General features: G+C 42.7%; 1 protein-coding gene across 3 annotated transcripts in view; it reads left to right on the top strand.

Annotated features, from left to right (window-relative positions):
• Nucleotides 1–23,210, top strand: part of LOC120066271 (S phase cyclin A-associated protein in the endoplasmic reticulum-like) — a 130,507-nt gene extending 107,297 nt beyond the window's left edge. For 2 of the 3 annotated variants that reach the window (XM_039017542.1, XM_039017541.1), the window contains 7 exons: nucleotides 460–683; nucleotides 2,464–2,619; nucleotides 7,230–7,470; nucleotides 9,222–9,371; nucleotides 21,207–21,398; nucleotides 22,075–22,123; nucleotides 22,364–23,210. In XM_039017542.1, coding sequence (XP_038873470.1) covers nucleotides 460–683; nucleotides 2,464–2,619; nucleotides 7,230–7,470; nucleotides 9,222–9,371; nucleotides 21,207–21,398; nucleotides 22,075–22,123; nucleotides 22,364–22,467 — 1,116 coding nt within the window. In that variant the 3' untranslated portion in view covers nucleotides 22,468–23,210. Of the gene's footprint in view, nucleotides 1–459; nucleotides 684–2,463; nucleotides 2,620–7,229; nucleotides 7,471–9,221; nucleotides 9,372–21,206; nucleotides 21,399–21,988; nucleotides 22,124–22,363 lie in introns of those variants that run through there. The other variant, XM_039017543.1, reaches the window with a different exon arrangement.
• Nucleotides 23,211–24,139: the final 929 nt, after the last annotated feature.

Raw genomic sequence — 24,139 nt, 5'->3', positions numbered from 1 at the left:
TTGTCTTCCCTTGTTACCAGGGAGGGAATACCACTGAGACCTCTCATATGGCAGCAGCAGTAGTCTGGCACAGCAACAGTAACCATGTCACACTGACTGTTAACCACCGACGTATGTCCCACCCGATTGATTATACAATGACATCAGGATCACAACCAATACAAATGGCCTTGGCCTGTGTTGTAGAAGTCAAACTGAGGTTGCAATGATCTGGTCTTTTGTTGAACTCTGCTGTTGGTGGATACTGTGACTGCCTGGGACATTGTCAGTTTTGCACTGTGATCGATCAATGTCAAGATTCCTTTTTTGACAGAGGACTTGGCAAGCTGACAAGGACAAGCCAAGGCTGTATGTGATACAAGCTAGCTCGAAAGAGCAGGTATAGAGCTACTGGTACAGACTGTACTGTGACATGGAGGTTTACGGAACTCTTGACTGACCACACTGTCTTTTTCTCAGCTGTACGTCCCAGATGAAGACAAGTCCATCTTTGGTCGCAGTGTGAACAAGCAGGTGTTTGAGGGGCTGACCACCGGCCTGCTGCAGACCAGCGCTACCATCCTGAGTCTCATTCTTCCCTATGTTCCCGAGTGTGGCCGCGGAGACGCCCCACGCATCCTATCACCAGACACCAAGACCTCCCCTATGGAGCCCTTCAACACCCGGTCCCATGACCTCATCAGGTAAGCTCTTCCTCCTCTCTCTCAAACCACACATTGCGCTACTACGGCAGTCCTCCCTGTCACAACACCTCTGTCCCATCTCTACTTTCTCCTTTAGGGTTGATCTGGGGAACCACTGAAATTAAGCCAACTTAGTTACTATCAGAAATTGCCTTTCGTTGAAAAGATTACTACAAAAGGTCAACTCCCTTAGAAAAGGTCAGATAATGCCAGGGGCTTGGAGTGAGGGTGAGAGAGGGTGTCCTCTGGCATCTGTCCAAAAACTACTTTTTCACACGTTCTGGATCAAACTCCTCAGCAAAGTAATATGTCTTTTTTTTTTACTTGAGGCAACATAAACATAGAACACTCCTGAAAGTTTGCAACATCCTCTTAAACGTGGCCTTTGAGTAGCAGGGGCTGTGTCTGTCCAGGCACTGTGGGGCGGTGAGGAAAGGCAGGCCCAGACCTTCGGGAAGAGTGGAGTTTTCACATCATCCCTCCCACAGCCAATGATTCATCTGACCAGAGCAGCTGCACAGGCCTAACACTCATACTATGACCCAGTCGTAACCCTGGAGACAAGGGAGAGCCTGAGAAAAATGGTGTCGTCAGACTAGTAATCCCTGCAAGCAATGAAAGATTTACCTCCGCTGCCTCAAATGATGTATGTGATGGTAGGGAGGAAATAAGATCAAAAAGATGGTAACTTCAGCAACACTTTTCCCCCATTATGGTGAACTGTAGATCACACAGAAAGAGAACATCAGCATTCCCCTTCTAAGTCTTCATTTCTCATTACCAATCACTCACCAGGCTTTGTACCATACTTATCTCCTACCAGTGTCAGAAACATACAGATGCATGTAGGTCATAAGTTGAAACACACAGGGGCAAGACTGAACAGCTTTTCAAACATACTGTGGGCCAGGCATTGTGCACAACTTTGCGTGGAAAGCTCCTTTCAGCTCTAGTGAAGCTGTGGAAGAGGATGAAGTCATAACAAGGGACCGTGGTTCAAGTGTCAGATGACCTATTGTGGAGGTTGAAAAAATAGGAATTACCTGCATTGAGGAGCCCATTTTGACTGACAGTCCCAACAGAATAAGGTATGCGAACGAGGGAGCGAGTTGAGGGAATAAGCTAAGCGAAGCCAGAGAGGGTAAGGAATGAACTCATGTAGTGTAGAACAGTGGCAGGCTTCCTGAATCTGGACTGAACTATCTGGTACATCTGGGAGGTCTTGTGATTGACTGCTGAGCCTTCCTGTCGGCCCCTATAGTGGGTAGGGCAGAGCGGGGTGGGAAAGGCATACCTGAGCTGTGAAGCAGCCTCAGGTCAGTAGACAGTCAGGGGCCTAGCTCTGGGCTGGCACAGTGGGGCACAACCACCCTCTAATGACTTATTGGAGTCAGAAAAAGTATGAAAATGTATGCACTCACTACTGTAAGTCGCTCTGGATAAGAGCATCTGTTAAATTACTCAAATGTAAATGTAATGATGCTGTTACCAGTGATTTTGTTGCTGAGATAGCAGAGGGAACATGATCATGAGACCTGTCATTGGCAAGACAAATTGGTGATATCACACTAATAACAGGGAGTATAGAGGGCTTAGGTGAGATCACATTTCAACTGTGCTGCCGGTGATTTGCACTCAGTTAGGGCCTTTGTTAGGATAGAACATATGTCACAGAGACACTTCTTGAATGACATCAAATATTTCATTGTGAAGGTTTAGTAATTTGTTTATTTCCTGTGAATTTACTCTTATCCTCCTTTTGTGTTTGTCCCTCCCTCAGTTATGTGGTGAACATGGGTCTGATTGACAAGCTGTACGGCTGCTTCCTGTCTGTCCAGGGCCCAGTGGACGAGAGCCCCAAGATGTCCACCTTCCTCCATCAGGCTACCGCTCTGCTGCACGCCATGTGTAAGCTGTGCTTCGCTGTGACTGGCCGGTGGGTGGCAGCCGTCTCTCTTCCTCTTTGACCCTCTCCAGACATCCCTGTGGGGAAAAAATTAATCCAATTTTATTGGTCACATACATGTGTTTAGCAGATGTTATTGCGGGTGTAGCAAAATGCTTGTGTTTCTAGCTCCAACAGTACAGCAATATCTAACAATTCCACAACAATACACACAATTCTAAAGTAAAGGAATGGAATTCAGAATATATAAATATTTGGGCGAGCAGTGTCAGAGCGGCATAGACTAAGATACAGTAGAATAGAATACAGTATATACATATGAGATGAGTAATGCAAAATATGTAAACAGTATTAAAGTGGCCAGTGATTTCAAGTCTATGTATATAGGGCAGCAGCCTCTAATGTGCTAGTGATGGCTATTTAACTTCTTGGGGCTAGCGGAAACCCTCGACAACATCCGCTGAAAAGGCAGAGCGCGAAATTCAAAAATATTTTTTTGAAATATTTAACTTTCATACATTCACAAGTGCAATACACCAAATTAAAGCTTAACTTCTTGTTAATCTACCCATCGTGTCTGGTTTCAAAAAGGCTTTACAGCGAAAGCACACCATATGATTATGTTAGGTCAGAGCCTAGTCACAAAACATTTCCAGCCATTTTCCAGCCAAAGAGAGGAGTCACAAAAAGCAGAAAAATATCAAATTAATCACTAACCTTTGATGATCATCATGGCACTCATAGTACTTCATGTTACACAATACATTTATGTTTTGTTTGATAAAGTTCATATTTATATCCAAAAATCTCAGTTTACATTGGCGCGTTATGGTCAGTAATGTTGTGCCTCGAAAACATCCGGCGAATTTTCAGAGAGCCACATCAATTTACAGAAATACTCATTATAAACTTTGATAAAAAAATACAACTGTTATGCACAGAATTAAAGATGTACTTCTCCTTAATGCAACCGCTGTGTCAGATTTCCCAAAAAAACTTTACGGAAAAAGCACACCATGCAATAATCTGAGTACGGCGCTCAGACACAAAAACAAGCCATACAGGTACCCGCCATGTTGTGGAGTCAACAGAAGTCAGAAATAGCATTATAAATATTCACTTACCTTTGCTCTTCATCAGAATGCACTCCCAGGAATCCCAGTTCCACAATAAATGTTTGTTTTGTTCGATAAAGTCCATCATTTATGTCCAAATACCTCCTTTTTGTTAGCGTGTTTAGTTCACAATCCAAACTCACGAGGCGCGGGCAAGTCCAGGCGAAAGTTCAGACGAAAATTCCAAATAGTTATATAACAGTTCGTAGAAACATGTCAAACGATGTATAGAATCAATCTTTAGGATGTTTTTAACATAAATCTTCAATAATGTTTCAACCGGAGAATTCCTTTGTCTTTAGAAATGCAATGGAACGCAGGTCGCTCTCACGGCCACACGCGTGACCAGCTCATGGCACTCTGCCAGACATCTGGTTGAAACAGCTCTCATTCTCTCCTCCTTCACAGTAGAAGCCTCAAACAAGGTTCTAAAGACTGTTGACATCTAGTGGAAGCATTATGAAGTGCAATATGACCCCATAGACACTGTATATTAGAAAGGAAATGAGTTGAAAAACTACAAACCTCAGATTTCCCACTTCCTGGTTGGATTTTTCTCAGGTTTTCGGCTGCCATATGAGTTGTGTTATACTCACAGACATCATTCAAACAGTTTTAGAAACTTCAGAGTGTTTTCTATCCAAATCTACTAATAATATGCATATATTAGCTTCTGGGCCTGAGTAGCAGGAAGTTTACTCTGGGCACGCTTTTCATCCGAATGTGAAAATGCTGCCCCCTATTCCAAACAGGTTAACAGCCTGATGTCCTTGAGATAGAAGCTGTTTTTCAGTCTCTCGGTCCCAGCTTTGATGCATCTGTACTGACCTCGCCTTCTGGATGATAGCGAGGTGAACTGGCAGTGGCTTGGGTGGTTGTTGGCCTTTCTGTGACATCGGGTGCTGTAGGTGTCCTGGGGGGCATGTAGTTTGCCCCCGGTGATGCGTTGGGCAGACCGCACCACCCTCTGGAGAGCCCTGCAGTTGCGTTCGGTGCAGTTGCCGTACCAGGCGGTGATGCATCCCACCAGAATGCTCTCAATTGTGCATCTGTAAAAGTTTGAGGGTTTTAGGTGCCAAGCCAAATTCCTTCAGCCTCCTGAGGTTGAAGAGGTGCTGTTGCGCCTTTTTCACCACACTATCTGTGTGGGTGGACCATTTCAGTTTGTCAGTGATGTGCACGCCAAGGAACTTGAAGCTTTCCACCTTCTCCACTGCGTTCCCGTCAATGTAGATAGGGTGGTGCTCCCTCTGCTGTTTCCTGAAGTCCACGATCATCTCCTTTGTTTTGATGGTGTTGGGCGCGAGGTAATTTTCCTGGTATCTCACTCCCAGAGCCTTCACACATGGCAGTTCACAAATCTAATGGCAGGCGTGACTCACTATTGAATCTTTTAAGTCCTCCGTCCCATAAAGACTGGTTGTTGGAACCCAAACAAATACACAGCCTCCTTTTCAATCGCACTCAGTGGTTTCCTTTAGTCTGAGCGCTGGCGAGGCCATCGTTACTGTTGATGGAGATAGGCATCTACTTTACTCCAGTGCTCTGTCACTCACCATAAACCCTTGCCTCTAGCACACTGGGAGAAACCCACCCACGTGTGTCACTGTGACCACCCCCAAGAGAGGCTCAGTGGTGCCGCTGACAGAGGCTAAGCACACAGACTGAGACGCAATACTGACAAAGATAGCATGACCCTTAGTACAGGTATGCTGCCCTGCTAGTTAAACGCGCGTCATATGGGCACATCAGATCCCTTTAGTTTCTGTAGTGTCACAGTTTGAATTAGGACAGATGTATTTTAGCTCAAATATTTCAGGTCTGTTGTCAAAACCTGACATAAGTTAGTATCAACAGGACTGATTTACTTACAATGCTGTTCTGCTAGTATACCTCTCCCCTCCAGCTGCTGTGTGCTGTAACAGTGCCCAGCTGCTTCACACCAACACGGGGAGTACTGCTGAGACTGTCACTTAATATCTGTGAGAAAACACGGCACCATAACTTTAATGAGCGGACCGAGCGATGTTGTGTAATAATCAACACCCTGCTAATCCAGCCAACTATCTCCATTCTTTCTCTGTGTGTTCATGAGATTATACTGGAGAGAATGCATACTATGGTCCTGGAATATTTTTGGTCATGCCAGTTGCTGTGTCAAGGGATTTAATTGGCATTAGAGACCATGTACTTGCCGAGCTACGAATTTCCACACAGAGCTGTTGGCCAACATCAAGTAACAGCATGCACAGTGGGTTCTATCCAGAGGTCAAACGGCCTCTTCTCTGCCTGCAAATCACACCCTGTGCAGCAGGGGTATTCTTAAATTGCCTGTCAGCGCTAGCTCATGGAACTCTGCTTGTTTGCGTGCATCCTAAATGTAAAACAATGGGAGCGATTTGAGATGAGTTTTCTCTGATGCCATTGACTTTGATGTAGTGCTGTTTATCTAGTTTAAAAGAGGACATTTTGTACTCTATTTATAGACGTTTGAATTGACTGGCCTCCAGTCTTATGAAGAGGGCAGCTGAGGCACTCAGAGCAACCTCTCCTTCCAGCCAATCAGTATTATACTCCGGTTCTGTTCTCACCTGTGATGTGTACTGAGAGGATGATGTTACCAATCCCTTTAATCTGCAGGGTGGCGTCCTGGCTAAGACGCACGAACACGCTGCTTTCAATCCTGTAAGGCGTGCCTTAATTAAATGTGCCTGAATACACAGCACGTTGCCAGGAAGCCCTCTGCAGCCAAGGGCAGAGGAGCCGTTGTCAGAGCTACTTCCAAATTCCTGTGTTCACTCTGACCAGCTTGGAGGAGCAAACTCAGATTCTGAACTGGTGAAGATAAGAGCCACATTTCTGTGTCACTGTTGTACCATTAAATAATATCTATAGCTATGGTTGTAGTGGTAATGACCAAGCTTTTTAACCCTGATTATTCAATCATTTTCACTTGCACAGCTGAGCATAGACACCTTCTCACACACAGCCACCAGACTTCAACTCCAACTTCTCTCTCTGGGTAACCAGTTAAGCCACTTGACCCTATAGGCATGCAGGGTAAAGAGGGCAGGCCCAATTATTTATATCTGAGGGGACAGCCCTGGTCTAGCGAGTAAATCTAGAAGCCACAGGGACCAGACTGCCTTCACTCTTACATCCTGGGTCTCTGGTCACTGCGGTGAGGAGAGCAGCCAACACCTTCTCAGGTTTACTGACTTTCAGCTGGTTGTCAAACTCAGCTCGGCTAGCTCGCTGCAGTTGCTGGCTGCAAGCTGAAGAGCTATGTTGTGAATTCAACTTCTGCTTGATATAGAATGAAGTGAAAAGTCAGGATATTTTTAACTAAGCTTTTTAGTAGAAAGGAGATCTATTTCTTAGTAAGCAATAAGGAGTTTGGAGATCTTATGTGGAGTACTCTGATCTAATTCATTTCCCTATATAACATTTCTGTCACTACGTTCATTGAGCAGAAATGAAATGATCATGTCACGTGTTTATTTATATTACCTGTATCCTCTGCAGGTCTCCCAGTATATTTGACAACAAGCGTGCAGACCCCACAGGACTGACATCCCTGCTGCAGTCCACAGACCTGGTGGGTGTGGTACACACTCTGTACTGCATCCTGCTCCACAGCTCCGCCCTGCCTGAGCCGGCTGCCCAGGGCCCACAGGAGCCCTACGCCCCCGGGGTCATCCAGGTGGCCCTAACGGGCCTCCGGTTCCTCAACAGCTTCGCCGTGCTCGACCTGTCTGCCTTCCAGGTATGATACACACACACTCTTCTTCATTCTGAGGTACAATAGACACACAGAGACACACATTCTCACACTTGAATCCCTCATCCTTCAGGTCCAGTAGATGATGTTGATTACAGTGACTGTAATCCCATAAATTATGCTGCAGTGCAGGTTTTACATATATACTGGCCTTGCTGGTTACATAGGTGTATTATGCTGGACACATTCCACAGACTGACATTCCAAATAGGGGGTCTTGTCACCTTATGGGCCCCTCTGTTTGATTGACTAGCACCCTCGTATCCCTGTGCACAAGCATCAAGCAGCACTGAAAATATCCCTCCTTCTTGTTCCTGGCAGCAACAAGGCCATATGTAACTGATCGGGCAGCAGAGGCCAGTTCTCAGAGCTGCTGCCATTACGACTGGAGTATTTTTCCTTAGGATAAAGATGAACTCTCGGACATAAACACGCCTGTCCCGTGACCTGGGGTCACCTGCTGAGGTTCAAAGGAGCCCAGTGGGTCAGCAGTGCGGATGGACCTGAGTGATTAGTGCTGTAGCCAGGGCCATACATTATCAGCTGTGATGAAAAGAGGATGACAGCTTCACTGTGCTCTGGTAGCGCATAAACAGAAAGGTGTGAGGGAGAAAGTTGGAAAGTTATTAATTATTTTAATGTCTGTGGGTAATTAACACAGAGGCCACTCTCCCTCGGCTCCGCCATGCTCAGGCTATTCAAAACAGCTGGAAGTCAGTGTTTCAGTACCATTTTTATGAACATTTTAAATAATGATTATTTGTGGCCTGTGAGTTGTTTTCACCTTGTGGTTCACATTACCCCACACCAGTGCTGACTAATAAGCACTACAGTGGATGCTGAGCTGCTCCCTCTTCTCATTGGCCATTTTGCTAGGCTCCAGAATCAGCTACCAAATAGGGTGGCAAGAGGGATTTCAAACTGGAAAGGACACTGCTAGTGATGAGTTCCTTTACACATATGTTAGTCTATTTTGAAGTAAATGTATAATATTCATAGCATTTAATCATCAACTTTTTGGTGCCCATCAAAAACACATTATATTCAGCCTTTGCATTCATTCACTGACAGTCACAATATAGACAGACACAATATAGGGTCAGTTTGTCTTACTGTTCTTCCCAGGTCCTAAGACTGATTACATTGGGGGGAGATGGTTATGTCTACAGTATGCAGAGTGTTATATTTAGTGTGTAGACAGGAGTGAGACTCAGGTCTGATAGCAGGATTGGGCCTCTCAGGTAAGTCCTGTTGTTTAGGAGACTGTTTACCCCCTCCTCTCCCACAGTCCCCAGTCCAATCCTCATCCATACACCCCAACCTGATTCCAGCGGTTTGTTTCTGTGCTGACCCTGTGGTGCTCAGTCAAACTGACATGTTTAATAAATACTGTCTGTGGACCACTGATAGCATCTCATCTGCAGGGGGATTGGGGTCCCTCTGGTAGGACCCCCTGGTATTGGGGCTGGGGAGAGACCCCCTAGCAGAGTCTCTGTACACAAAATCAACCAGTCTGTAGCCGCTAAAGCACACACATCCCTTTCCTCTCTTTTAATTCAGCAAATCCAGCTTCTCGTATATTAACAGCATAGTGTTGATTTCTCTACTTTTTAGCACTATTGTTGTTCATTTATCCAGTTAGTTTTAGTGAATGTCTCTCGCTAGCTAGTGTCTGCTTTGTGTTTGTGGTTTCTCAGTGGTGTTTAATTGCTGATGATGTTTCTGTGCTGTCTCAGACTGTTCTAGGTGCCGAGGGGCTGTCCCTTGCCTTCCGCCACATAGTGAGCTCCCTGCTGTGGTACTGCTCTCAGCACTCCTCTGAAGAGCTGCTGCATGAAGTCCTTATCTGTGTGGGCTACTTCACCGTTAACCACCCTGACAACCAGGTAAAGGTTTTAACATATACAACTATGCTAAAATACAGTGAGCTCCAAAAGTTTTGGGACAGTGACACTTTTTGGGTAGTTTTAGCTCTGTACTCCAGCACTTTAGATTTGAAATGATACAATGACTATGATGTTGAAGTTCAGACTGTCAAATTACAGCTCTTTTTGTACATAATACCCCCATTTTAGGGGACCTAAGGTATTGGGGAAAATTCGCTTTTGTGTATTAAAGTAGTGAAAAGTTAAGTATTTGGTCTCATTCATAGCTCGCAAAAGACTACATCAAGTTTGTGACTCTACAAACCTGTTGCGTGCTGTTTGTTTTGGTTGTGTTTCAGATTATTTTGTGCCCAATAGAATTCAATGGTAAGTAATGTATTGTGTCATTTTGGAGTCCCTTTTATTGTAAATAAGAGTATAATATGTTTCTAAACACTTCTACATTAACTTCTCTAGGGTATGTGGGACGGTAGCGTCCCACCTCGACAACAGCCAGTGAAACTGCAGGGTGCCAAATTCAAAACAACAGAAATCCCATACTTTAAATTCCTCAAACATACACATATTTTACACCATTTTAAAGATACACTTGTTGTAAATCCAGCCAAAGTGTCCGATTTCAAAAAGGTTTTACGACGAAAGCACACCAAACGATTATGTTAGGTATGAGCCAAGTCACAGAAAAAGACAGCCATTTTTCCAGCCAAAGAGAACAGTAACAAAAAGCAGAAATAGAGATGAAATGAATCACTAACCTTTGATCTTCATCAGATGACACTCATAGGACTTCATGTTACACAATACATGCAGTTCGGTAAAGTTCATATTTATATAAAAAAATCTGAGTTTAGACGGGACGCTACTGTCTCACTTGGCAAAAAGCCTGAGAAAATGCAGAGCGCCAAATAAAAATTAATTACTATGAAAATTACTATAAAATCAAACTTTCATTAAATCACACATGAAAGATACCAAATTAAAGCTACACTGGTTGTGAATCCAGCCAACATGTCAGAATTCAAATAGGCTTTTCGGCGAAAGCATACGATGCTATTATCTGAGGATAGCACCATTGTAAACAAAGAGAGATATGCATTTTTCAACCCTGCAGGCGTGACACAAAACGCAGAAATAAAAATATAATTCATGCCTTACCTTTGACGAGCTTCTGTTGTTGGCACTCCAATATGTCCCCTAAACATCACAAATGGTCCTTTTGTTCGATTAATTCCGTCTATATATATCCAAAATGTCCATTTATTTGGCGCGTTTGATCCAGAAAAACACAAGTTCCAACTTGATCAAACGTGACGACAAAATATCTCAAAGGTTACCTGTAAACTTCAAAATTTCAAACTACTTTTGTAATACAACTTTAGGTATTTTTTAACGTTAATAGTCGATAAAATTGAAGACGGGATGATCTGTGTTCAATACAGGATTAAAACCAACTGTAGCATGCTTTCTGGTCTCGCGCCTCTAACAAACAGGACACGTCAAGTGACTCGACTTCAAGATGGCCGTACTTCTTCATTACACAAAGGAATAACCTCAACCAATTTCTCAGGACTGTTGACATCCAGTGGAAGCCGTAGGAACTGCAAGCAGGTCGCTTAGAATGAAAACTCTCATTGAAAAGTGAGTGACCTCAAAAAAACAACAACATCTGAATGGTTTGTCCTCGGGGTTTCGCCTGCTAAATAAGTTCTGTTATACTCGCAGACATGATTCAAACAGTTTTAGAAACGTCAGTGTTTTCTATCCAAATCTACTAACAATATGCATATCTTATCTTCTGGGGATGAGTAGCTGGCAGTTGAATTTGGGTATGCTTTTCATCCAAACGTGAAAATGCTGCCCCCTACCCTAGAGAAGTTAATATGGATACTACTATGATGACAGATAATACTGAATGAATTGTGAATAATGAGTGAGAAAATTAGATGCACAAAAATCATACACCCAAGACATGCTAACCTCTCACCATTACAATAACAGGGAGGTTAGCATTTTTGGGGGATATGATATTTATGCCTCTAACTTTCTCACTCATAATTTTTTACAATTCATTCAGGATTATCTGTAATTAGGGTAACATTCATAATAATGTAGGTGTTCAGAAACATTCTATTATTTACAGTCAGTTGCTCCAAAATGACACTGCATTACTTTTAGTCCCCTAAAATCCCAAAGTGCTGGAGTACAGAGCCAAAACAAAAGTGTCACTATCCCAATCATTTTGGAGCTCACTGTATGTAGTAAAGTCAAGTGTGTTTCTTTTCATGAGCTTTGTTTGTCCGCTTTAGTGTTTATGCTATTTGTTTAGTTTTCACCATGGATCGCTTTTGGACAAGTGTTCATTTCACATGTCTGTTCTGTTTCAGAAATATGAGATGAATGACAATTGGTTTGTCAAGATGAAGTCAGTGTGGCCCTGTAGCAACCGTCTTTCCATATGATGATACTTCTGTTTCCTTTATATGCTTCTGATAACGTATCATTAGATGAAGAGAGGGTGTTGTTTTTTGTGATTCATTAAAAAGAAACAAGAGCCACCTCTTAAACGATTCCTGCGTTGCCACCTCTTTAACGATTCCTGCGTTGCCACCTCTTTAACGATTCCTGCGTTGCCACCTCTTTAACGATTCCTGCGTTGCCACCTCTTTAACGATTCCTGCGTTGCCACCTCTTTAACGATTCCTGCGTTGCCACCTCTTTAACGATTCCTGCGTTGCCACCTCTTTAACGATTCCTGCGTTGCCACCTCTCAAACGATTCCTGCGTTGCCACCTCTTTAACGATTCCTGCGTTGCCACCTCTTTAACGATTCCTGCGTTGCCACCTCTTTAACGATTCCTGCGTTGCCACCTCTTTAACGATTCCTGCGTTGCCACCTCTTTAACGATTCCTGCGTTGCCACCTCTTTAACGATTCCTGCGTTGCCACCTCTTTAACGATTCCTGCGTTGCCACCTCTCAAACGATTCCTGCGTTGCCACCTCTTTAACGATTCCTGCGTTGCCACCTCTCAAACGATTCCTGCGCTGCCACCTCTCTAACGATTCCTGCGTTGCCACCTCTTTAACGATTCCTGCGCTGCCACCTCTCTAACGATTCCTGCGTTGCCACCTCTTTAACGATTCCTGCGTTGCCACCTCTGTGCTGTTGGGCTGTCTATTGTCCCTCAGAGTAACGGGGTCCATTGTTCTGTCCCAGTGGAGCAGCCAGGTTTCTCTAGTGTAATGTGCTTGGCTTTGTGGGTCTTGGCCTGGCGTTAAGGTTACTAGTGTTGCATGGTAGACCGAAACTTCAGTAATTTTTCGATACTAGAACATTAAAAACTTTTCGGCACGAGAATTTTTTTTTTCGGTACATCTGTCAAATGTGTCTCACGTCATCTACTAAAGTCTATCAGCGCAGCCCATGTCCCCTTATAGCACCAGAGCACCGTGCCTGTTCCACTTACATGTTGCTAGCTCTAGCCTGCCCCCCTAAAACAAATAATAGTACAGCGGACTTCCTAAAATGTTACACATTTTGCCATTGGGCATAGAGACACATTTGTTTAAGAGCTAATCTCGTGCTATTTTACACATTTTGCCATTAGGCTAAGAGAAAATGTTGCTGTTTTAAAGCTGATTTCCTGCAATTCTACACATATTGCCATGGGTCAGAGAGAAAAATGTGCAGTTTTATAGCTAAACTCATGCTATTCTACACATTTTGCAATTTATTTAACCTTCATTTAACTAGGCAAGTCAGTTAAGAACAAATTCTTATTTACAATGACTGCCTAGGAACAGTGGATTAACTGCCTTGTTCAGGGGCAGAATGACAGATTTTTACCTTGTCAGCTCGGGGATTCGATCTAGCAACCTTTCCATTACTAGTCCAACGCTCTAACCACTAGAGTACCTGCCGCCCCACTGAGAATGAGAATCTAGCATTAACATCAATTCACTTCCCTAGTACCTTGTTTGTAATGATATGCAAACCATAACGCAAAATATTGCTGATTTCAAAGCTGATTTTCCCCAAAAACATTATTAATTCACTTCCTCTTCCCCGCCTCACATCTCTCCCAGGCAATAGCATCTTTGCTCAAGCCTCGAACTGATTGTGTGTGTGAATGATGTCATGGGTCTTAGAGACAGTGCACACTTAAAAATAAATAGATTGCTTCTTCAAATGTTTTTTCAATTTAAATGTAACATTTATTTAACTAGGCAAGTCAGTTAAGAACAAATTCTTATTTACAATGACGGCCTACACCGGCCAAACCCAGACGATGCTTGGGCAATTGTGCGCCACCCTATGGGACTCCCAATCACGGCCGGTTGTGATACAGCCTGGAATCGGACCACGGTGTCTGTAGTGACGCCTCTAGCACTGAGATGAAGTGCCTTAGACTGCTGCGCCACTCAGGAGCCCTAAAGCTGAAACTCCACGGGCTGGAAATCATATCAGAAAGCGTGAAGCGTATTTTCCGCTTTGTGGACTTAGCTACATTGTACACCCTAGATATGCCTTATAAAGCAGTCCTTACTCCCCGTCGGAGAATTGAACCCCGGTCTCCCGCGTGACAGGCAGGGATACACACTCTACTGAACAGGAGCAGGTTGTTGATCAGTACAATAAGTCTCAAATTGGTTTTCATCTGTGGCCCCATGAAATTAGCCAAAACAAGCTCAATAACTCAATGCACGCACACTCTCCACTCCTATTGAATATGCATTCACCTGTCTTGTGAATAGGCCTAGGTTACATCTTGATTTACCCAGTTTATCAATAGACTAGAGATTTACCATTCAAATCAATTATTTTGGAGTTAGATTGGTAAAAAAAAAAGTCCAATTGATTGTATAATTAATGCATACATTCAAAAATAAAATAGAAACAAATATATCAAAAATAAAGATCTGTCTGGATCAAGTGCCATTTTGTGACTTTGGCTAATAAGCTCTACATGTGACCGGAGGCAGCGACCTTGACCGCTAGACCACCCTAGGCCACTGGCCGGGCATTAGTTGTGAAGCCTGACCCTCAGTGCCAGCAGTCGAGCTTTGAGACTCAAACCTCTGCTACAAGGTCTTTGTCTTCACAGGCGCAGTCAACCACGCAGCAATTTATAGGCAGATTACAGATTCTAATTTCCAAGATCTTTTAGTCCTAATTAAAGAATCTGCCTCCACTTTATGGCAGTTCAACTCTCTCCACTGCTCCTATCCAATTTAATTATTCTGATGTACGTAATTAGCATTTTTATGCCATTTTTGGATGTATTTGCATATTATATTGGATAATTGAATGAGGACTGACGATTGAATTAGGGGGGTGACAGATGATTGGGCTTTGTACTTGCACAGTAAAGTTAACCTGGGAGTAGCATCCTTTTGCATATTAATTTATGACCAGCGCACTTTGCTAATTTGAAATGCCCTAATGGAGTTTTTAACCTGTGACTTCCATTCAGGGCACAAGCTGCTAAAAAATGTAGGACGATCATATGATGCCTTTTTCTATATCTGCTCCAAAGTCATCCCAAAGAGTGAAATCAGCATTTAGGACTTGTTAGCAGTATTCCTTTTATTGTTTATTGTAGATTTTGATAGGTGGGAGAACCCTGTTGAGAAAATGTGAGGAAACATAAAAAGTGATCCTTGGTGACCTCCACAGAGCTGATCCTGGCCAGTGGCACTGTTCCTGGAATGTGTCCATGTGTTGTGGGCTCGGAGCAGAGCAGGATGGATGGAGTAGAGGGAAATATTTGGCGTAGTTTTAGCTTTTCTCAGGCTAATGTAAGCATTGGCAGAGCACAAAAACAGGCCGACCCGCAACCCGTGCGGTCACACAGACTGCTGATTCACTGTCGGCGGACAGGCACACCAGCCTTTGTTTATATGTGTGCACTAGAAATAATGCTGCTCATAAAACGCAGAACTTTGAAGAAGGACTTTGTAGAGAGAGAGATTCTCCCTCCTCCGAGGGTATGAATAACTCAGCCTGTCACACATAAAGCCATTGGGAGAGTGACATATGTAGCCTTGTGTCTCTTCAAGTGTGTTTTAGCTCACAGAGCCATGTAGCCATATGTTTTCATTGTATTTTGGGAGAACCCATAGACAGACACTAAAAAGAGGACTAAATGAAATGTTTTTAACTGCCATGTTGCTTGGCTCTTGAGCGGATATGTAAGCTCATCTTTTTCTTACCAACCTTCAGTGATTCATTTGTGAATCATTCATGGTGGTGATCTCGAGCTTCTTTGAAATGTGGGAACAGTAAATGATAGCTGTAAGCTGTTGACATCTTAACCTAGACACCTGGCTTTGAGGTCTTAAGAAAAACTTTCTCTCATTCATGGAAAATGGCCACACACGCACGCACAAGCAGACTCATGCAAAGGTATGCAAATGTATCCCATTTCATGACCGCTTCCAGACTATGGACATTTCTGAGTAGGTAAATAAAATGTCACTAAATCGACTTAAATTTACACTAATTCATCCTGACACTTGCAATGCATCTACTACTCAGATGCAGTATTTCAGTTCATTATAAAGGCTAGTGTAAAATAGAACATTTGCGGCTTGTGAACTGAGGTAGGCCCCTTCCCAGACTGACATCCCACACATCAATGTTATCTGCAGCCAGGCAAGTCCCTGTCCTTCCCATTCTGTACAAGGGTGTTTCCTCTGCCCTGCAGGCCCCAGCCCCACTCTCAGCTCTGGGCCTGTAATCCATGATAAACACATGTTGAAACCGTCCCTTCAGTAGTCCATTACTGCCAAGAAACCAAATGCTCCATGCCTCCAGGGGGAAGTGTGGCTCATGCAGACCATGGGAGCCAGCCCAGTGCACACTGTCTCTTACTATACACCAGAGTAAACACACAGACTGGTGACTGGCAGGAGAGGGCCTGATTGTTAGCTTTGTAGATGATTTACACGCATCTTGGGTGAGTCCAGGTTTAACTAACTTCAGTGTAGTTCAAGGGGACATTTTCCCCATAAACTTCCAGATCTTTTTAGAGGTTCTTTTTGCATAATGATTCATTTGATTTTGGCCCTGGCACTTTCACAACCAATCTGCTTTAAGATCTAGAGCAGGGATCATCAACTAGATTGTCAACTGTTGTTTCTGTTGATTTTCTGTTGTTCTTGAGTGGGTGATCAGAGGGCCGGAACATAATTACAAATAATTTGTAGACTGCAAATTGACTGCAAGAAGCCCAAACAAAGATATTTGACTAAAACAATAATTTCAAACCTTACTTACATATGTATACAATCACATATACCTCTCTGTTATGCATCAGAATAGTTTGTAAAATATTTCCAAAATTAGAATCACTGGAATTAATTTGCTGGTGTTTCTACAGTCTTTTATGTCCAAAAAAAATAAGGGGGGGGGGGGGGGGGGGGGGGGGGGGGGGGGGGGGGGGGGGGGGGGGGGGGGGGAGAAAATCACCTACGGGCCAAATTCTGCCCACAGGCCACCAGTTGGGGAACCCTGATCGAGAGTAAGTTAACAATGTCAGTTGGCAGATGAATCTAGAATAATTACAGGTTATTTGGCAAATACCATGTTTTTTGTGGTTTAGAGGAGATGGATACTCTTGGCCTGTCTCTTAAAAGCGAGGGTGGGATCTTCTCTTCTTGTCCATGTCATCTGATTGTCAGTAGATGATTTACGTAGCATTCAGTGCACGTCTTCCATCAGCTGTGGGTGGGTGGTAGGTAGGTAGTTGTTAAAAGGCCCTTTCAGCATTAACTTCCCTTCCTGAAAAGACTCTCTCAGTATTCTCTGATGTCATCTGCCCACCTCTCTTATCAGTAGGGCAGTTCCTTCACTAGGGTAACTTCAGTGTGTAGAGGAAGGCTTGGGAGAAGGTCTGGTTTGTGTTGTGCGCCAGAGCTTCAGATTTGTGGCCCTGTTCCAAGGCTGACATTTCCTGGTTCCTCTAGTTTAGGTGTCTGGGCCTGTCTAGACAGCATGCAGAATAGACTCTGCCACTGTCCACTCATCCACGATGGTCTCCCTATGTGTGGAGAGTGTCGCAAATCAAAGATATGCTGGATGTAGTTTATTCTGGAATTACAGTACATGATCGCTTTGGATCTTTAAAAGTTGTAAAATCTAGCAAACTAACCTTAGTTTTTGCATGGCCTTTTTTTGCCAGTGTGATGCGTGTTCTCAATTCTACACTGACATCTGTACAGCATTGAACTGTTCAGCTTGGTTTCCGCTTCAACTTGGGCATTCCTGAGGTTTTGTTTGTGTTTCGGAACATTAACTTTACACACTCTTTGTTGTCGGTGTACAGCAAGGTGATTATGTAATGGAGTGTCGTAAAAGAGCAGGCCTGTTTGAAAAGCCAGGTCTCTGTAGTTAAGACACACCAGAGCTACCAGGCACTTGAGCTTTACAGGTCTGTGTTAAACTGAGGCCTGATTCATGGCTTCAGACGCTTGCTGGTCCTTTTATGATGTCAGGGTTTGAATAGATACTTCCAGTGGGCAGGGAGAGACTGGGCGGAGGCCTTATCCCTGTTTGGAGCACTGCTATTGCTCTTCGCCTGGAGAGGCGTGGAAAGTTGGCTGTAGACTTGGTTTCTCTAGGACTAAGTGACCTCTGGTCTGTGGCTGCCAGTTGGCTTTGTTTTATGTCTACCTGCAGCGTGCACTTGAGGGTGGACAATGTGTTTAGGTAGCGGAAGTTGGAACACTGTGTAGTAGAAGGATTATGAGAGTGCTGTATGATTTGTGGGTTGAGTCTCCTTAGAGCATCGGCCCCAACACAGATACTGGCTTCTGAATCTCTGAGACCTATAAAGGCTCTGGATTATGACGTCCAGCAGCTGGCCCTGCAACAACAAATTGTTAGTCTGCAGTGTTTGTGTGTTTTTCAATTTTCTGATGAAAGATTCCTTTACCTGGGATCTCATAATCAAATGTATGACCTTTCTCTCTGCCAGTTCCTCCTCGGGCAGTGTTGCAACGGTAAAGATTGATTCGGTGATCTAGAATCTTGTTAACTTAGCACATAAATCCTGCAACTTTCGCTCCTATACTGAAAATAAGCAGCTCCATTTTGAAAACAACCAGATCTTCCTCTGGTCAGTGGACAAGCTATGGTGGAGCTCGAGACATTCCTTTGGTGAGAACATTACATGACAATGTGAAAATACAGGGTGTTTCAGTATCCTCCTAGTGAACCTGCATGTTTGTGAATTAATCTCTCTCATTGAGAATTTGCTTTAGTTGAGTGCCAGGGGAGCATTAACTCCCCTAAAAAGGTTCTTCAGTGGTTTGTTTCAGCTGGTCAGTAAAGAATCTTTAAACAGACGTTAATAGGAAGAGGCATCTCCTGTGGCCCGTTTGAACGCTGCTGTAGAACACAGCTTTGAGGAGCTTCAGCTTGAAATGATAAAAGCAGTGAATGATGGTTTTGTTTATCCTACCCTTAAACCTTAAAGTGCATTATCAAAGAGAGAATGCATTGGAAGAGTATTGTTAGTGTATTCTCTGAATCTTGTAAATCCTCTTAATTTATGTCACTGTGGCCAAGAGACCTCACCCTGCCCTTCTGGTTCCTATTTCAGTTAAGCCCCAGCCCGGGTCTCTGTACCTGTAAAGCAGTGGGGTGTTTTTCCAGCCAGGATTTACTCTGGTGACCCCCCGGTTTGCCTTCCCAGGCTCTGGGAAGATGCCCTGAGCATTAGGCCAGGACCAATTCCTTTGGACCAGTCCCCCTCTAATCAAACTAGGCTGGGAGGGATTTGGTTTTAATATTGGTGGTCCGGATGTAATAGTGTGATTGACGGGCTCTGGTAAAGGGGAGCAGGATGTCAGCCAGGTGAGAACTCCAGTAATGGTATTGCTCATTTCTTAAAGTGGTGGTGGCAAGGCTACAGTGGAGGTCTGCTCACCCTTCCCCCTACCCCTGCACTGTGCATGCCCTTTCCACCTCAACTGCACAGAGCACACACACAGGAATATAGTCTGCTGTTCAATATCCCAATGACACTCGCACAATTGGAGACAACTATAACCTGGTAAAACATAAAAGCCTGTATCTTTTGATAATGAAGTCAAGATCTTTCTCATTCAGAAGATTTTTCACATTTAATATTTCTCATTGCCTTCATTTAACAACAGCTCAGCAATTACAGTGCCTTCAGAAAGTATTCACTTTTTCCACATTTTGTTGTTACAGCCTGATTTAAAAATTGATTAAACAGATTTATTGTCACTGGTCTACACACAATACACCCTAATGTCATTGGAATTATGTTTTTATACATTTTTACTAATTAATTAAAAGCTTTAATGTCTTGAGTGAATAAGTATTCAACCCCTTTTGTTATGGCAAGCCTTAATAAGTTAGGCAAGCCTAATAAGCAATAGTGTTTAACATGATTTTTGAATGACTACCTCATCTCTGTACCCCACACATAGAATTATCTGCAAGGTCCAGTCGAGCAGTGAATTTCAAAAATAGATTCAACCACAAAGACCAGGGAGGTTTTCCAATGCCTTGCAAAGAAGTGCACCTATTGGCAGATGGGTAAAAATAAAAAGTAGACATTGAATATCCCTTTGAGCATGGTGAAGTTAATTACACTTTGGATGGTGTATCAATACACCCAGTCACTACAAATATACAGGCGTCCTTCCTAACTCAGTTGCTGGAGAGGAAGGAAATCGCTCAGGGATTTCACCATGAGGCCAATGGTGGCTTTAAAACAGTTTGAGTTTAATGGCTGTGATAGGAAAAAACTGAGGATTGATCAACCACATTGTAGTTACTCCAAAATACTAACCTAATTGACAGAGTGAAAAGAAGGAAGCGCGTACAGATATAAATATTTCAAAACATGTATCCTGTTTGCAACAAGGCACTAAAGTAATGGTTCAAAAATGTAGCGAAACAATTAACTTTTTGTCCTGAATACAAATTGTTGTGTTTGGGGCAAATCCAATATAACACATTACTGAGTACCACTCCATATTTTCAAGCATAGTGGTGGCTGCATCATGTTATGGGTATGATTGTAATCGTTAAGGACTGGGGAGGTTTTCAGGATAAAAAATAAACGGAATGGAGCTAAGCACAAGAAAAATCCTAGAGGAAAACCTGGTTCAGGCTGCTTTCCACCAAACACTGGGAGATGAATTCACCTTTCAGCAGGACAATAACCTAAAACACAAGGCCAAATCTAAACACGGAGTTGCTTACCAAGAAGACACTGTATGTTCCTGAGTGGCCGAGTTACAGTTTTGACTTAAATCTACTTGAAAATCTATGGCAAGACCTGAAAATGGTTATCTAGCAATGATCAACAACCATTTGACAGAGCTTTAAATTTTTGAAAAGAATAATGGGCAAATGTTGCACAATCCAGTTGTTTCTACAAAGTTTTGACTCGGGTGTGAATACTTATGTAAATTAGATTTATGTGTTTAATTTTCAATAAATGTGCAAACATTTTACAAACATGTTTTCCCTTTGTCATTATTGTGTGTAGATGGTTGAGAAGAAAATAAATAAATTGAATTCCGGCTGTAACACAATTTGGAATAAGTCAAGGTGTATGAATAGTTTCTGAAGGCACTGTACTTGCGGTTCAAAGGAAGAACAACAACATCCCATTGCGTTTTTTAGCCCGTAATTGTGTGGTGGGAGGCTGTGCCCTCCAGTTGTCCTCCTAATGGGTGTTTGTGTGATGCTTTAGTAGCAGATTTACGGGTGGGAGGTGTGTGCAGGGTGGTTTACGGTTGGCACTGCCGCTGACTGACTGGTTGACTGGCCCTACTCTGTGTGTGTGTTCCAGGTGATAGTGCAGTCTGGCCGCCAGCCCAGTGTGCTGCAGAAACTGTGTCAGCTGCCCTTCCAGTACTTCAGCCACCCGCGCCTCATCAAAGTGCTCTTCCCCTCACTCATCTCAGCCTGCTACAACAATCCCCAGAACAAGGTCATCCTGCAACAGGAGATGAGCTGTGTGCTGCTGGCCACCTTCATACAGGTAACACAGACGCGTACACATGTTTTGGCAACGCTTTTCAAATAAATAACAGACCCACAGTTCTTTAGTCAGTCTTTCTGTTTTCATGTCTGTCGCCTTCCGGTGAATGTTTATCACCAACACAGATGGATGGCTTCCTCAGTGGATTTACCTGCCAGGGGTTTAGCCTCCGGTAAACAAGCTGTCTCCTCCCCTCTCACCGCCCAGCTAATACTATTATTTACACTAAGATTAGCTCGCACTATAGAGGGTGATATATAGTGTCTCCTGCCTTATGTCATTATTTATTTTACAATTAACCTGAGATTAAGCTAAAACTAGTGCTTTTGCAATGCTAATAGTATTACGGATATGGTTCCGATTAAAACATTTTGAGTACATTGTGACATCTTTACATGCTTCAATAATGTGTGTGTTTACCAGAGGGGTATACTACAAAGCAAGATCAATGACATCATTGCAAAATGTATTGAAAAGCTTGTTTTTTAAGTTCAAGTTATCTGTTAGTATCTGAGTTTGGTTAGTTTCAAGCCTGATGAGTTATCTTTTGGTGGATAAGATTAACCACACACTCTTCCATTTATTCACAGCTGGTGGAGAATGGTGTCTGGCCTCCACCTGTACTCCTGTCTTAATGCTGTGGATCACTGACACGTTCCTATTTTATTTCCTCCAGGACTGTGCCTCAAGCGAGAACCATCCAGACAACAGAACGCAACAAGCAGGTAGATAAAAAATGTTAGCGTAGTTGTGCATGAGTATAGTCCACGTATATTTATTAAGAAAGTTGACCATAAAGTAATACTTTACAATTTTGCAATTGAAATATTTAAAATACATACATGATTTCATTGGGACTATTTTAATCAATTGATCAAATTCTTTAACATTAGTGAAGAATCCTGAAGCTTCTCCTTCAGACACATTATAATTATCTTTTATTCCTTTGCTTTGTCACCATGCAGACAAAGTGTCTCAGCTGCTGGATTACTGTGAGCTATCCAACCGCTTTCCTAGAGACCAGTGGGACTCGGCACTGCAGTTCTTCCTCAAGAAGCAGGAGGACTAATTCAGAGTTGCACGCCATCCTCTAACAGGGATATACACGTGAAAAACACTACAAAATAGATACACTTCACCCTCCATTCTACACTACATACTTTTCCATTTAGATTTGAAGTCTGCACATGGGCTTATTCGTAAATGCAGTTTATTAGCTTTGCCAAAACTCTTGAAATCCTAGAATTCAAGGGCTGAATCCTAACTTGAGATGTTTGTGTCTAACTCAAATGTTCATGTAAGTCATCCATCCATGTCCATGGGAGATTGCAGAAAAGTTTGAGTTGGACGTGTGCATCTTGTGTATTCTTCCCTGAGTCACGCACAATAATGATGTTCCCTGTCCAAACCTAGTCATGTTTTTGTGTTGTGTGTCTGTGGATGACAACGTAGCAGAAAAGAGCAGAGATAATCAAAAGCACTCTCTTGATGATTAGATGACAACATGTTCATCAATAATACTGTACTTCCTGTTAATTCCTTTATTATTTTCATATCCGGTTAAGATGTGAATGACCTGCCCAGAATGTTTTTTCCCTACAGTTATTTTACAGGCGTTGGACAGTTTTGTACTCCAATAAGTTACATAGCCTGTTTGTGTTTATTCTGTACATTTAGATTTGCTCTAAGTGGGAGCTGTCCAAGTACAAATGTTTTCCTTGTTCTTGTTGTGAAGCACTTACAAAATAATATAATTTATTGAATAATTTACATTTCTATCCCATTAATAAATTATTTATTATTAGCATCGTTCATTGTACTCCAATTATTTTTAACTACAGACTGTGCAGCTCACTCAAGTCTCAGTCATTTCTCTACGTTATACTGATAGTCAAGTGACAATGGACTGTACGGACTGTAGCCTCTCTACCTGTGTAACTTTCTGCTCGTACAGCATACTATAACATTTGTTATAGTGATTAGTATCCCAGGTGGTGTGAGGAGCTGGGTTAAAATTAAAATGGCTGGGCCTTCTCTATACCATACTCGGTTTACCAGGCTCAGTCAGTCCTTTGCTCTCACCTGAAGCAGCCCCATCAAACCCCAAATACATAGTGCCTAGCGAAAGTCTACACACCCCTTGCACAGTTTTCACATTTTGCTGCCTTAAAATTCAATCTAAAAAGGGATTCAATTATTTGAATTTTTTCCTACTGGTATGTTCAAAGTGAAAGAAAATGTATAGAACCTTTTCTAAGTGTGTGTGTGTATATATATATTATATATATACACACACGCACACATATACACATATTATATATATATAGTTGAAGTCGGACGTTTACATACACTTAGGTTGGAGTCATTAACTCGTTTTTCAACCACTCCACAAATTTCTTGTTAACAAACTATAGTTTTGGCAAGTCGGTTAGGGCATCTACTTTGTGCATGACAAAAGTAATTTTTCCAAAAGTTGTTTCCAGACAGATTATTTAATTTATAATTCACTGTATGACAATTCCAGTGGGTCAGAAGTTTACATACACCAAGTTGTGCCTTTAAACAGCTTGGAAAATTCCCGAAAATTATGTCATGGCTTTAGAAGCTTCTGATAGGCTAATTGACATCATTTGAGTCAATTGGAGGTGTACCTGTGGATGTATTTCAAGCCCTACCTTCAAACTCAGTGCCTCTTTGCTTGACATCAAGGGAAAATCAAAAGAAGTCAGCCAAGACCTCAG

Source organism: Salvelinus namaycush, chromosome 21 (genome assembly GCF_016432855.1).
Source record: "Salvelinus namaycush isolate Seneca chromosome 21, SaNama_1.0, whole genome shotgun sequence".
Taxonomy (NCBI): Eukaryota; Metazoa; Chordata; class Actinopteri; order Salmoniformes; family Salmonidae; genus Salvelinus; species Salvelinus namaycush.
This window is presented reverse-complemented; position numbering and strand designations above follow the sequence as displayed.